The 11,921-nt window shown below is 52.0% G+C and overlaps 3 protein-coding genes across 3 annotated transcripts; 2 read left to right on the forward strand and 1 right to left on the reverse strand.

The window, feature by feature from the left end:
- Positions 1-39: 39 nt before the first annotated feature.
- Positions 40-3,457, forward strand: P174DRAFT_446340 (DIL and Ankyrin domain protein; the record flags this gene model as incomplete). Its single annotated transcript, XM_024828559.1, has 5 exons — positions 40-56; positions 378-571; positions 710-1,152; positions 1,211-1,615; positions 1,662-3,457. The coding sequence occupies 5 exons, from the start codon at positions 40-42 to the stop codon at positions 3,165-3,167; spliced, it is 2,565 nt and encodes an 854-aa protein (XP_024677097.1). The 3' UTR covers positions 3,168-3,457.
- Positions 3,458-5,381: 1,924 nt separating this feature from the next.
- Positions 5,382-6,876, forward strand: P174DRAFT_465018 (uncharacterized protein; the record flags this gene model as incomplete). The annotated part of the gene is made up of 3 exons (XM_024830489.1): positions 5,382-5,596; positions 5,635-6,463; positions 6,484-6,876. The coding sequence occupies 3 exons, from the start codon at positions 5,382-5,384 to the stop codon at positions 6,874-6,876; spliced, it is 1,437 nt and encodes a 478-aa protein (XP_024677098.1).
- A 1,230-nt stretch (positions 6,877-8,106) lies between these two features.
- P174DRAFT_380145 (putative TBC domain protein) lies at positions 8,107-10,785 on the reverse strand (the record flags this gene model as incomplete). Its single annotated transcript, XM_024822960.1, has 1 exon — positions 8,107-10,785. One exon carries the CDS (start codon positions 10,783-10,785, stop codon positions 8,107-8,109), a length of 2,679 nt encoding a protein of 892 aa, XP_024677099.1.
- Between the last annotated feature and the right edge of the window lie 1,136 nt (positions 10,786-11,921).

Below are 11,921 nucleotides of genomic sequence, written 5' to 3' on the forward strand. Positions count from 1 at the left end.
GCCCCTCTCAGTCGAGTTGATTGAGAGTGGAGCTGGATCATGTCTATCACTCACGGGTTTGTCCACAAGTGAAAGTGGAAGTACTGTTAATAAATGAAAATCCCCGATGCTGCTATCTATGTAGACCGACAGACTTCACTCACTGCGTAATCCATCCCACTCTCCATTCTCCTGTTTCCGCCTTGCTTCCACCACCACCTCCTCCTCCTCTTGTGCCCACGAGGGATCATTTTTTCCCGCATAATCAAAGAGGAGGCTTTCCTCCATAATCACTACCAGTTTCCTCCATGGAGCTACTACGTCCTAATCCATTCTGACCCGCTCCGATTACTTTCCTACCGGTTAAAGGTTAACCAACCACGACATGGATTCGCCAGCAACCCCCGCGAGGCGTCCGACGAGTCAAATCCCAGTCACCACAACGAGTTCGATCGAGATCATGACTTTGGGGAGACGGATCTTCAGCCAAAGCAGAAACCCAGGGTTCTTCCGGATGATTTACCCACGTCATTGGACGATCGGCGCTCTGTGCCTATGCTCCAAGAGACGGAGATGTATGATGCCTGGCAAGGTGAGTGGTACACCTTTATCTTTTGCGCTGTTTGTCGTCGCGGGGTCTACGAGGACATAGTCTCGACGACCTTCTGTTGGATTGGTTACAATTACGCAAAGAGTCCCTGGCAGCTAATGTAATGCCACATGCCCGCAGGCCAATCCCAATTCCTCACAACACCCATCGCCGCAAAACCACTCAGCTTCAGCCTCGCGCTCGACGACCACTCACACGACGACGAACATACTCTCCAAGCCCAGTATGGGCGCGGGTTCGCGGCCTCGCTCGACGATGATAACGCCTCCACCATCACCGCGCGTCTGGAGGACAGCGACGCTCGGTTAATGGAGATGCTGGCGGCACAGGCGGCGCACCGGGAACTCGAATCGCTGGATGCGGACGAGGACGCTATTGCGAGCGACGAGAAGCTTACGGACGAGGAGAAGCGAAAGATCCTGCAGCGGAGCCTGAATATGGCGGCGAGTAATGGTGATGTGGACCGAGTGCATAAGCTTGTGGGGGGCAAGGCGAAGGACTACGTTGATGTGAATATGCCGGATGAGGAGGGGACGGTTCCGCTCATCTATGCGAGCTGTTTTGTGCGTATTTGGATATTTCTCTCTCGTCGGGGTTGGGTGAGGTACTGATTGAGAACAGGGCCACCAGGATGTTGTTTCGGCGCTGCTCGATGCCGGGGCCAATGTCGACCAGCAGGATCGAAATCAGTGGAGCGCGCTGATGTGGGCGATGACGAACCGGCACAAGACCATTGCAAAGAATCTCCTCGATCATGGTGCCTCGCCGGATATCAAGTCTTCGTCTGGCGGGACCGCGTTTGACTTTGCTCAGCCGGGAAGCGAGATCTCCGAGTATTTACATGAGAATGGGTACAATTTCGGACCGAGCGCGATCGAGGATGACTTTTACGATTCTGGGTTCGCCCATGGTCGGTTCGAGGAGGAGATTGCGGAGAATGAGATGAAGCGGCGCATGATGATGGAGGAGAGCGCTATCAACCTGGAGGTTGATCTGTCGAGTCTGGGACTCGACGAGAAGTTTGAAGTGGGTGCCCCATTCCACAGAAAAATTAATGATGCTGACCGTATAGCCGCTCGACGAGGACGATCTGGAAGACGAGCAGCAAGAGTTTGTTTGGGACCGATGCTTAAACGATCAGATGTTCGTATTCCAAGAGCATGAACTAGAACGAATTCTGGACATCATCATCACCAACATGACCCCGCAGCGTTCACCGTCACAGAAACCAGTACCTGCAAATCTCCTGTTCCTCAGCGCGCGATATGCCCATTATCATGCCAGCCCCGAACTGCTGGCGGATCTCCTCAATTCGGCGACGGAGAAGATCAATGACGTCGTTGAACGGCATCAGTGGGACATGACGATACTCGCATTCTGGATGTCAAACGCTACCCTGCTTTTGCATTATTTGAAGAAGGACGCAGGCTTGGTAGAATCGACTGTCGAGTTTCAACTACACCTGGCAGAGCTTATCAATGAGATATTCATCTTGATCATCCGCGACGCTGAGCGTCGGATGAACAAGGTGCTCGATGCCGCGATGCTGGATCATGAGACCATACCAGGACTGGAAGATGTGGCCTTTCAGAATGAATGGAAGCTCTTCCGGCCCAAGAATAAGACAAAAGCCCCCGAGCCTGCCGAGAAGCGATTCCGGCCACCGTCTCCAAGGCGAAGAGCGCAAGTGTCGCCGCGAAATATTACGTCTTTACTATCTTCGACCTTATTTGTCCTCGATCTCTACGACGTGCATTCGGTCATCACCACACAGATCCTCTCACAGCTCCTTTACTGGCTTGGGGCCGAATTATTCAATCGAATCATGACAACCAAGAGATACCTCGCGCGAACCAAAGCCATGCAGATCCGGATGAACGTGTCCACCCTGGAGGATTGGGCACGTACGAACAATAGACAGCCGGAGCACTATGAGAATGGGTCGACGACGTGCACCGGTGAAAGCACCATGGAAAGCGCGCGCAAGCACCTGGCGCCGGTCATTCAGCTCCTCCAGTGGCTACAATGTTTCTCGTCATTGGGAGACGACCATGAGTCTCTCGTCACTACCTTGCTGCAATTGCAGCAGCTGACTCCCGCCCAGCTCCTTCATGCGGTGAAATCGTATCGACCGGAGGTGGGAGAAAAGGGTCTTACAAAGCAAGCGATGAAGTTTCTGCTTGATCTTCAACGCGATCCCGATCTCCTTGCCCGAGAGCAGCTGAGACTACAAGGCGCCACGGAGCAAGGGACGGCGGACGAGCCAGGACCGAAAGACGGTCGTCCACAAACCCCTGGACAAGACCGGCCTTCGAATGTCCCAGCTCCCGTCACCCCTGAGGCATCCGCGCGCAGCATGGCGTCGCCTGGTTCTGCCAGTGCGTCGCCCCGTCCAGGGCAACCATCACGGCCCGATGAGCGAAACGGGACGAACTCGGTGTTCCTGGATCCATCGCTTACTCTACCTTTCTCCTTACCTACCAGCACCGACATGTTGATCAGCTACGGGGCAGGATGGGGAGGAACCAACCGAGAACGAGCGCGAAAATACATTCCCACGGTTCCCCCGAGGTTCTGACCCGGTTTGACCGCGATGGATGATGCAAGGAATCAGATGCGCTTCGGAATTGGGTTACAGCAGTAGCGAGCTAGCGATACCCCCGTTGAGTCTTGAATTGGATTCTCGTATATACTTTTGATCATCTATTGTATCACCATTGCGGCACGGGCTGCGAGTCGGCATCTTGAAACGTATTCCGTGTACTCCTTATGGGGAGAAATCACGACACTCGGTAGACATTCAGACTCCGGTATGGCAAAATAGACATGTGACTGGCAGGGAAACGGAGACTTCATTTGCATCAAATGAAATAGGATTGTGATCATCTTTAGGATTACTGGATGCGGACCCGATGAATCTTGGGTCGCGTGAGGTTATGTTGGCAAGTGAGTTTGAAGATTGAGTAAGGACGTCAGAGATCCTTTAGCTGAAACATCTGGCCTGAATCCGAGTCTAGGCAATTTCGATCATCAACGAAGAATGATTCAAGGCAAGATTTAGTTACGGCTTGGCCGTTAAGTAATACAAAAGAGGAGAAAGGAAGCGAGCCTCGGCCGAAATAGGACGAGGAATTACCCGATATGGAAGGAGCCCTCTCCATCCATCTCCTAACGACCAGCATATCCTTGCTTCCTTGAGTAAGTCGAGCCTTGGAGATGCGTGATTGTCTCGATTGTACAGGGGTCTCAAGCCTCTGCTCTGTCTCATTTGTCGATGCATGGTTCAACTAACCCACTTTGGCAGAGTGGATTATGCGCTAAGCCGGCACTAATGCCCAGCTAAGGATTGGAGCTACTGCAATACTAACTATAACCCGTATGGCCATAACTCTATATACTAAACTAGGAATTGCTACCGATCCACGTCGGCTCCGATACTATCACCGAGAAACTCCAGGAAGGCCAGGCATCAACATTTTCCCCCAAGACATCGGGAAACTCAAGATGAAACTTTGGTGAGAGCAAAGATGTCAAGAAGCATCTTAAGAACAGAAGACAAGCATTGAGTTTGATTGCGATCGCCATGTTGAGATTGAGCATGTACAGAGTATCATGGTTTTGCTGCGGTATGACAGGAGGGGGTATCTACCTAATTCCTAGGTAAGCCATATATGCGATATCTCCTTGGTCAATTCAGTCGTGAACAATGCGAAGTAGGTTATTCTCAACTCATTAAGGGCCTTATTTCATTACCGAGTACTCCTCTTTACAAAGGGTGTATCTCACCTCGGACCGTCCCGCTTCAGCACTTCTCTCTCTTACACACTCCCTCTGTCGGAGAATTCAACGCCAACAAGAAAGTCAATCGGCAAGGGTGATTGGTTTCTTCTTTCTTGCCTACGTACTCCCGCAAGAAACGCCTCCAATCGATAGACACTTGCCTAGCCCGGGCCTTTTCCCACCTTCGTCGTCATCACAGAGCGCCAGAACTACGCAATGGGCGACTAAGTCTCCACTCCGGGTGAACCATCAGACTAGAGACTCGTGTATTCCCGTAGCTTTCGAGCGCGTAGATAAAAGGACAGCTTGCATAAGATTCGACGATTACAATAATGAAGGGTTATTTGAGAAAGCTTTACCCACATCTTCCAGAACTCCTCGGCGTAGCAAAGTATTAATAATTGATACTACTCAATATTCGATATTAAATGCCAAACTCTAAAGGGAACAAAACAAACTCCACTGATTTCCCGACCGGGCAGTTGCGGGCGGGAACTTGGCCTGTTCGGGTAAGTCGAACTTTCCCTCTTTGGGTCCTTCCTCTTTTGTTGATCTGGGCGTTGTCCAGTGTCCTAGCTAGTATTTGTATTCCTTTCTTTTCTCGGACATCATATACAATCAGTTCAATCCCTCGTCCCTCGTCCGCAAATTCTTCTGCTTTTTCCCCATCTGGCTTCTTTCTTATCAGACATCAGCCTCTGGGCCATATCCTGCTCCAGTCAGCTATGCATTGCTCTGTCCGTGGTCGATCGTTTGCATTCCAGCTCATCTGATGCCACTGATTGGTGTGGGACATCCTCTGATCTTTGTGCACTCCAGTGTCTGTCGTTGCCTTACGTCGACAGATAGACAGGCCCAGCCGCAGCTTGTCCTAGCCATTTCTCGCAGCTTTACTGCTCTTGCCGATGCTGCCAGACCAGTGTTTGGACTAGACAAGTTTTTTACGCTCATTTCTGCTCATCTCCCCTCCCCCACCTCGCCAAGCTTCCGAGTGTCTCATCGTTGACGAGACATGCTGCTCACTCTGAAACCTTCCGCTCAGAATAGGATCAAGGGTCCTCATGAGTACGCAATCGTCCGCCAATCTATTCCCACCCCGCGGTCTTCCCCGCCTACTGTTCCTGACGCCTCTGCTACCGGCGCTACGTCTCCGAAGTCTTCGCGCAGAGTATTGCCTCCTCCATCGTCCATTAATCTACAACCGGACGTTGGCCGCTCCAACATGGCGTCCATGAGCCAATTACCCCCGCGCCGCCGGGATGGAGCTCCTCGGAGGACTTACGCCAATGGCTTCAGGCTAAAGCAGAGGAAGATCGCAGATTGCAAGAAGAGGAAAAGACCCGCCAGGAGTCTCTCCGATTAGAGCAGCGGAAGATTGAACAAAGCATGCTTCGTGATTCGCTGCAGTCGGGAGTTCCACCTCAGATGATTCCGCTCATCTTCGCCGGAATCACTGGCGGCAGCCTTCCCCAGTCTGCTATCGAATTGATACAGCAGTATGCGTCCCAGAATCCCGGCACACGCAGTAATGCGCCTCCTCCCCCTTCACACCCTTCAGCTCCTCTGCACCAGCAACAACCATCCGCACTTGACCTACTACCGCCGCCACCCTCACTCTCCCAGCGGCATCCACCTTTGGCAATTCCTGTAGACATTCGACGTGACTCGCGTGGCCTTCCACCAACCACGTACGCGAGCCTTCCACAACACCAACAACCGATTCCTGGGCCGGTTCTGTCTCAGCCTCTCACTACCCATGGACGTTCTCCCTCCATCCAGTCTCTCGGACGCCCTCCCTTGTCAAGCGGCGCTGGAAAGGCCACTGCCTCATCTTTATCTAGGATCAACGGCGAAACACATTTGCAGCATGTTCCACTCACGCTTAGTAACGCAGAGTATGCAACTGGCTCTTCACTTCCTCCGTCTCAGGCGGCGGGAGTCAAACAGGAACATCCGCCACGGCATTCTCCTCCATCCTTGTACTTTCACCATTGGGTCCCACCGGGCCAGCCCCCTCCAACTAAGAACCAACATGACTCCCCCGTGATATCCATTGCTCAGCCACAGCGCCGTTATGAGTACCAGAGTTCCCCGGTCGAAAAAGAAAGTCTCAGATTCCCCATCAGCCGGCTCCTCTTCCATCCTCACGTCCCTCGGACGCTCCCTCCTCTTCGTTGCCGTCATCCCGGCTTGGTTCCCCGATCGCCAGCAATCAACTGCCAGATTCTCGAGCCCATCACCGCCAGCGCAGTGATGCATCTAGCTCGCATGATTCGCGAATGCAAGACCATCGTGACGCTAACCAAGGCAATGACTCGTCACGTCAGACGGCTGGCGTATCGAGCACGAATCAACAGTCGGGCGACTTGAGCCCTACACGTGATTCAAATCGTGGAGATATACCATCCGACAGCGCAGGCGTTCGGTACCGGGCTTCCCACATGTCTGACAATGTCAACAATTCCAGCAAAGCCGAAGATGCTGCGGAAACTTCTTCCCAGTCTTAGTTTAACGACACATCAGAGCTCACTGGTGGCAGCTATTCTCAAAAATTCCAATATTTGATCTTGGCCCCTCACATAAAATTGGCAACCAGATAGATCGATTTGGGGCTCACGGACTAATTTATTCCTCCATAGACGACGTGATGAATTTCTTGACATTTTATTTATTGTGCTAAAAGTTGCTTCTGGCCATTTAGATGATATCTTTTCATCAGGGCATTTCCTTTCTGTGTACCTGGGTTTTCTTTTTGGATATGATCAACATTGTTGTGAGCATGCGCATCCATTCTTGCAGGACTATTGGCGATATGTATAACAGATAGTGCATCTGGCGCCGTTGGTGGCATGAGGTAATGGCCTGTCAGTCTTATGACCGTTCAGCACAATGTCCTCATGTTGGGAATTGTGGATTGTACAAAATTATTTGGAAAAATAGAATGACATAGATGCCGCTACCACTAGATCAAGCAGCTGCCCCTAATTGAAGAATTGTTCAACCACTTAGTAAGCCGAAAAGATACGCATACGACCTGGGTGATGGACAAGAATATCTGTTGATTAAATCTATACGAAACAGGCACATATAGTGACCTAACGATATGACAAGATGGGCATTGCTTGGGGTATCAGGATTAGAATCAAAGCAGACTAGGATGTGCCCTTGCTTCAAGGGACGATAATGGAACGTATATAGGCGGTCTGGGCCACGAGTTGATAAGTGTCAGGACGGAAATGAAGGGGTAAGACAGAGCACGACAGGAAAGAAAAGGAAGAGGATGAGATACGTGCCAGAGAGAGTCGGGGACAGAATGAATAGAGCCAGAAAGAAAGATACGAGACAAAGGAATGAGGCTGTGGATGAAGTAGAAACAGGAGGACCCTAGGGCAATGAGAGTATTTGAAGCGAGTGAAGGCGGTGGCATGATATTTATATCGAGGCGACGCTCGTAACCGCCGTCGACTTATTATATCCGTTGCTGGAAAGACGTAATTAGGTGTAGTGGTAATGTAGTAGGATCGTCTCGGGGGCTAGTCTGAAGGGCTTGTTGGTTATTATCCTTCGGCGGACTGTCCAGCACAAAAGCCATTTAGCGGTGGTGAGATAAATAAACTCCGAGACGTTTAAGACGAGAGAGATTATGTCTTGCCCTCCCAAATGTAATGCAATGGCCGTTAGAATATTATATATGAGAGAGACTGTCCGTCAAAACCCCATGTGTGGGATTCTGGTCATCAGTGGAATCGTATGGATGGATTATATGGCAGATGGTGCCGTGCGGATGTATAGCGATGATTATAGATGCGATGCGGGCAATTAAGTATGGACAGGTCATACGGGTGGTCTGACTGAGGGTAAATGAACGAGGTCACGCTTTCATCCCCCCTCTTGCGACGATGAACTTTCCATTCCGCCTTGGCGACTCGCATGAAAAGTTCCACGTCTTGGATAGGGACCCAGCTAGTGAGGACCTTCATGGCATTCTCAAAGTCCGACTCGAGGATGATCTCTCGCATGCCATCGATGAGCGCGGCGGACGTGGCATGGAGGACGTCCAGGCCCCTGCCGAAGGCGCTTGTGACTTGTGGCTCGGACTTGGGGGTTCCTTTGCCGGGCGGTTCCTCCGCATCACCGAGGAGCATAAAAACATCCCATACGCGAAGTTGCGCGGGGAAGGGGATGGAGTAATTGAACAGCGTGAGATACCAGCGGGTACCGTACGCGGTGGGCGGGATTCCCAGTTCGTTTAGTTTTGCGGCGACTTCGCCGGCGTCAAGCCAATCTCGTTCAAAGTCACTGAGGGCTTCCATCAGACCAGAGAACCCAGATTGGTACAGGCGCTCCAGTCCTCGTAGCTGCCACAGTCGGACAAGCATGATGAACGCATGCTCCTCATCGTAGTAGGCGAGGAGGGTCGCCGCAAGCGCCGCCATACCCTGTACGTAGCCAGTATCGGGGAAATACAAGGACATTGCGTGCAGCACGCGGAACAACAGCCTCTGTCCACCACGATAACGGCGGCGGAACATAATGTGACTGGTTATCGTTCTGGGGACGTCAATATCAATCTGTACATCGTCAGGGGACGAGATGAGCTGAAATTCATTGTAAGCCTCGACAAGCTCCTGTTCCGTCGGGCTGTCGCTGCGCCGCTTGGCGCTTGCCTCTAAGAATGCGTACCAGGCCGTTGCGCGCCATCGGTCGGGTATACCCTTCCATGTCCGCTCGATCAGCTTGGTACTCTGCGTGTCGAATTCAAAAGTCATCCCGCCGCCGAGTGCGGTTCTCCGTGTAGGCTTGGCCATCTTCGTCCACTTGTCCTCACGTTCCCACTCTTTCTTGCGCATCGCGCGAGCTACGGCGGAGTCCCGTCCCGTTCCAGAAGCGGCCGCATCGCTTGGAAGTGTGAGCATGTCACGCGCCTCATCCTTAAACCGCCGATCGCGATTGTGCGGAAGATGATTAGCCGCCTGGCGGAATCGAGACGTTGACCGTCGAAGAGTGGAACTGTATGTGCTTTGCGAAGACGATGGGCGCATAGATGGCGCAGATATCTTGAGTGTTGGTGATCGGCCCGAAAAAGATCGGTTGCCCCCCAGGGCTGACGGAGGTCGGATGGAATGCTTCCGTCGCGGTGTTTCTGACGCCAGAAGCAGGCTGGTAGAAACGCGCTGGATGGGACTATGCTCCGTGCCATCGGCCGAGTTGAAAGTAGTACTCCGAATGAAGCCGTACCGATCGACATCTCCTGCCTTGATATTTTGCCAGTATTCAATACCACCGGCCAGTTCGTGGGGCTCCCTCTTTGGGCCAGAACCATTGCTGCTGTCAGGCCCAACTGACTCCCCACCACTCGCGCTGCGGCCAGATACGGCAGAAGCCTCCGTTGGAGTGGGAGCAACTTCCTCCCACAGCACTCCATTCTCCATTGCAAGGGACTTGGCCACCTCCGAATCGGTCACATTCTCGTCGCCTTTCTCGTACATCAACCTGACTCGACGCGAAAGCATGTCCTCGTCGGCCGAGATCGCTCTGCTCGGAACGCTGCTGTGCCTCGCGCGCAAATACGACAATGGTTTCGTCCGGCGTCGTTGCGCCCCATAGAGTTCTGGCTCCGCACTGTTCTCCTCCGCTACAGTCGCTGGTGCACTTGTTTCACCCGTCTCGGTCTGCTCTGACTGTTCTATTGAAGATTCTGCCGCTGCCTGCGACTGGTCTTGCTGCGGCAATTCATGCTTCGAGATCTCACGCTGGAGGCGCTGCCTATCCTCCTCCTTGATAAGACTGCCACGTTTCGAAAATCGCATGGACTGCGGTCCGAGGCCGTCAAGTGAACCGTTCGGGATATCAAGCGAGATCTTATTGAACGGTCTCTCGATCTGAGGCGGAGGCGGCGGTGACTCCGGCCTCCTGTCAAACTCTCCAGATCGTTTCCCTCTTAAAGCGCTCCATTTGCGCTCAGACCACCGAGACCCTGGTCGAGAGCCTGGCCGCGATCCAGGCCGAGACCCGGGGCGCGACCCAGCATCATTGACAATGATACTGGGAATACTGCGCACCGACCGCCGGCTGAAAGTAGAATGACTGTCCTCCGGCGGCGTCAGCCTCTTATCCTTTGCGATTGACACCGAGGAGGGCGCGATGCCCGATTCCGTACTGCTGTTCTGATGCGACGCCAATGCAACCGACTCAAACTTGCTCCCGTGGTTGTCTGACGATGATGCGCTCGTTGACGCCGATTGCTTCTCTGAACATATCGCGTAGTCGTGCGGAGTAGGAACCGAGGCGGATCGGATGGCCCCAGAGTCTGCGAGGGCGACGGTGTCCTCGTAGCGCAGGGCAGAGATGGTCGAGTCCGGTTCCGTCATGACGACGGCCGGCACCGAAGAAGAGCGTTGGTCCCCCATGATCATTTTCGCTGACCGATTTATCCTGGCATGACTTGCAGCATCTGGGGTGATTGAAATCGTAGCGACCGTAATATTATGGATTCTTTTTCGTTCGTTTTTTAACGGGAAGTACAGACAAATTTGTTTTCAAAGGGAGGGCAGGCAGGCGGGACGTGGACGACGGCGAGGGGCGCTTTGGGGATGCGAACGCAATCAAGTCGAATTCACTGGACTCTGCAGGATGTTGGGCACAAAGAATACCAGATCAGGGTGCTCAGGTGATAAAAGGAGCGAAATTGAATGACAATGGCCCAAGGGATTGAACATGATCGGCCTCCCCGTCAAGGAGGATGAATATGGAATAATAAGAGATAAAAAAGAAGAGACTGACGAGGCTAGCGAGCACTTAGTGTAGGAGGATACAGAGCAGTAACGAAGTACCAAAGTAGTACCGCGGCTCCCTGGATGCTTGGCAAGGAGGAATTAAGCTTCACTTTCTGCTTTGAGTGGAATCTAGGGAGAAGTCGATAGCAATAAAGGTATATCTAGATGTATCTAGATGTGCTAAATGCCCTATGCCATTCAAAATGGATGCTTACTATCCTGGTTTCACATCATCATTGTCCTTTCTAGCTCATGACAGCGTCGACTCTTATTATGTGGAACGAATTTGGTCTCGCCATCCTGAGGTAGGAAGGCTACCTCTCCCCCAGACCTTCTACAGCCTTTGATGATAATACTAAAAAGAAAAAAGTAAAAAAGGAAAAATTCGCTTAGCTACGTATAACTCGGAAAATTAGACTATGAAGATACCAGTTGAAAATTCAACGCAGGGATCATTATAGGGGGGCTACAATAAAAACGATTATTGCACAGTTGAACTCCATAAATGTTCCCACTTTGGGCTCCAGACTGCAAAAGCCGCGCGCTCTGGTGGGTCAATCGCGGAAAATTTGTTGAAGCCGAATATTATTGACAAAGTAGATAATAATTGTTATTAAACTTGGAGAGGACAGAAGTAATCGGCTTCGATCTATAGAAGCAGACTCTTATCACTGAATAGTTATTGTGGTCTGATCTCACTCTGAGTGGTGGTTCTTGAACCCGTGCGATCTGAATCCACAGGATAGATTATTATGATGTGCCTACGGTGGAGCTCA

The sequence above is a fragment of the Aspergillus novofumigatus genome, assembly GCF_002847465.1.
Source record: "Aspergillus novofumigatus IBT 16806 chromosome Unknown P174scaffold_13, whole genome shotgun sequence".
Classification (NCBI taxonomy): Eukaryota; Fungi; Ascomycota; class Eurotiomycetes; order Eurotiales; family Aspergillaceae; genus Aspergillus; species Aspergillus novofumigatus.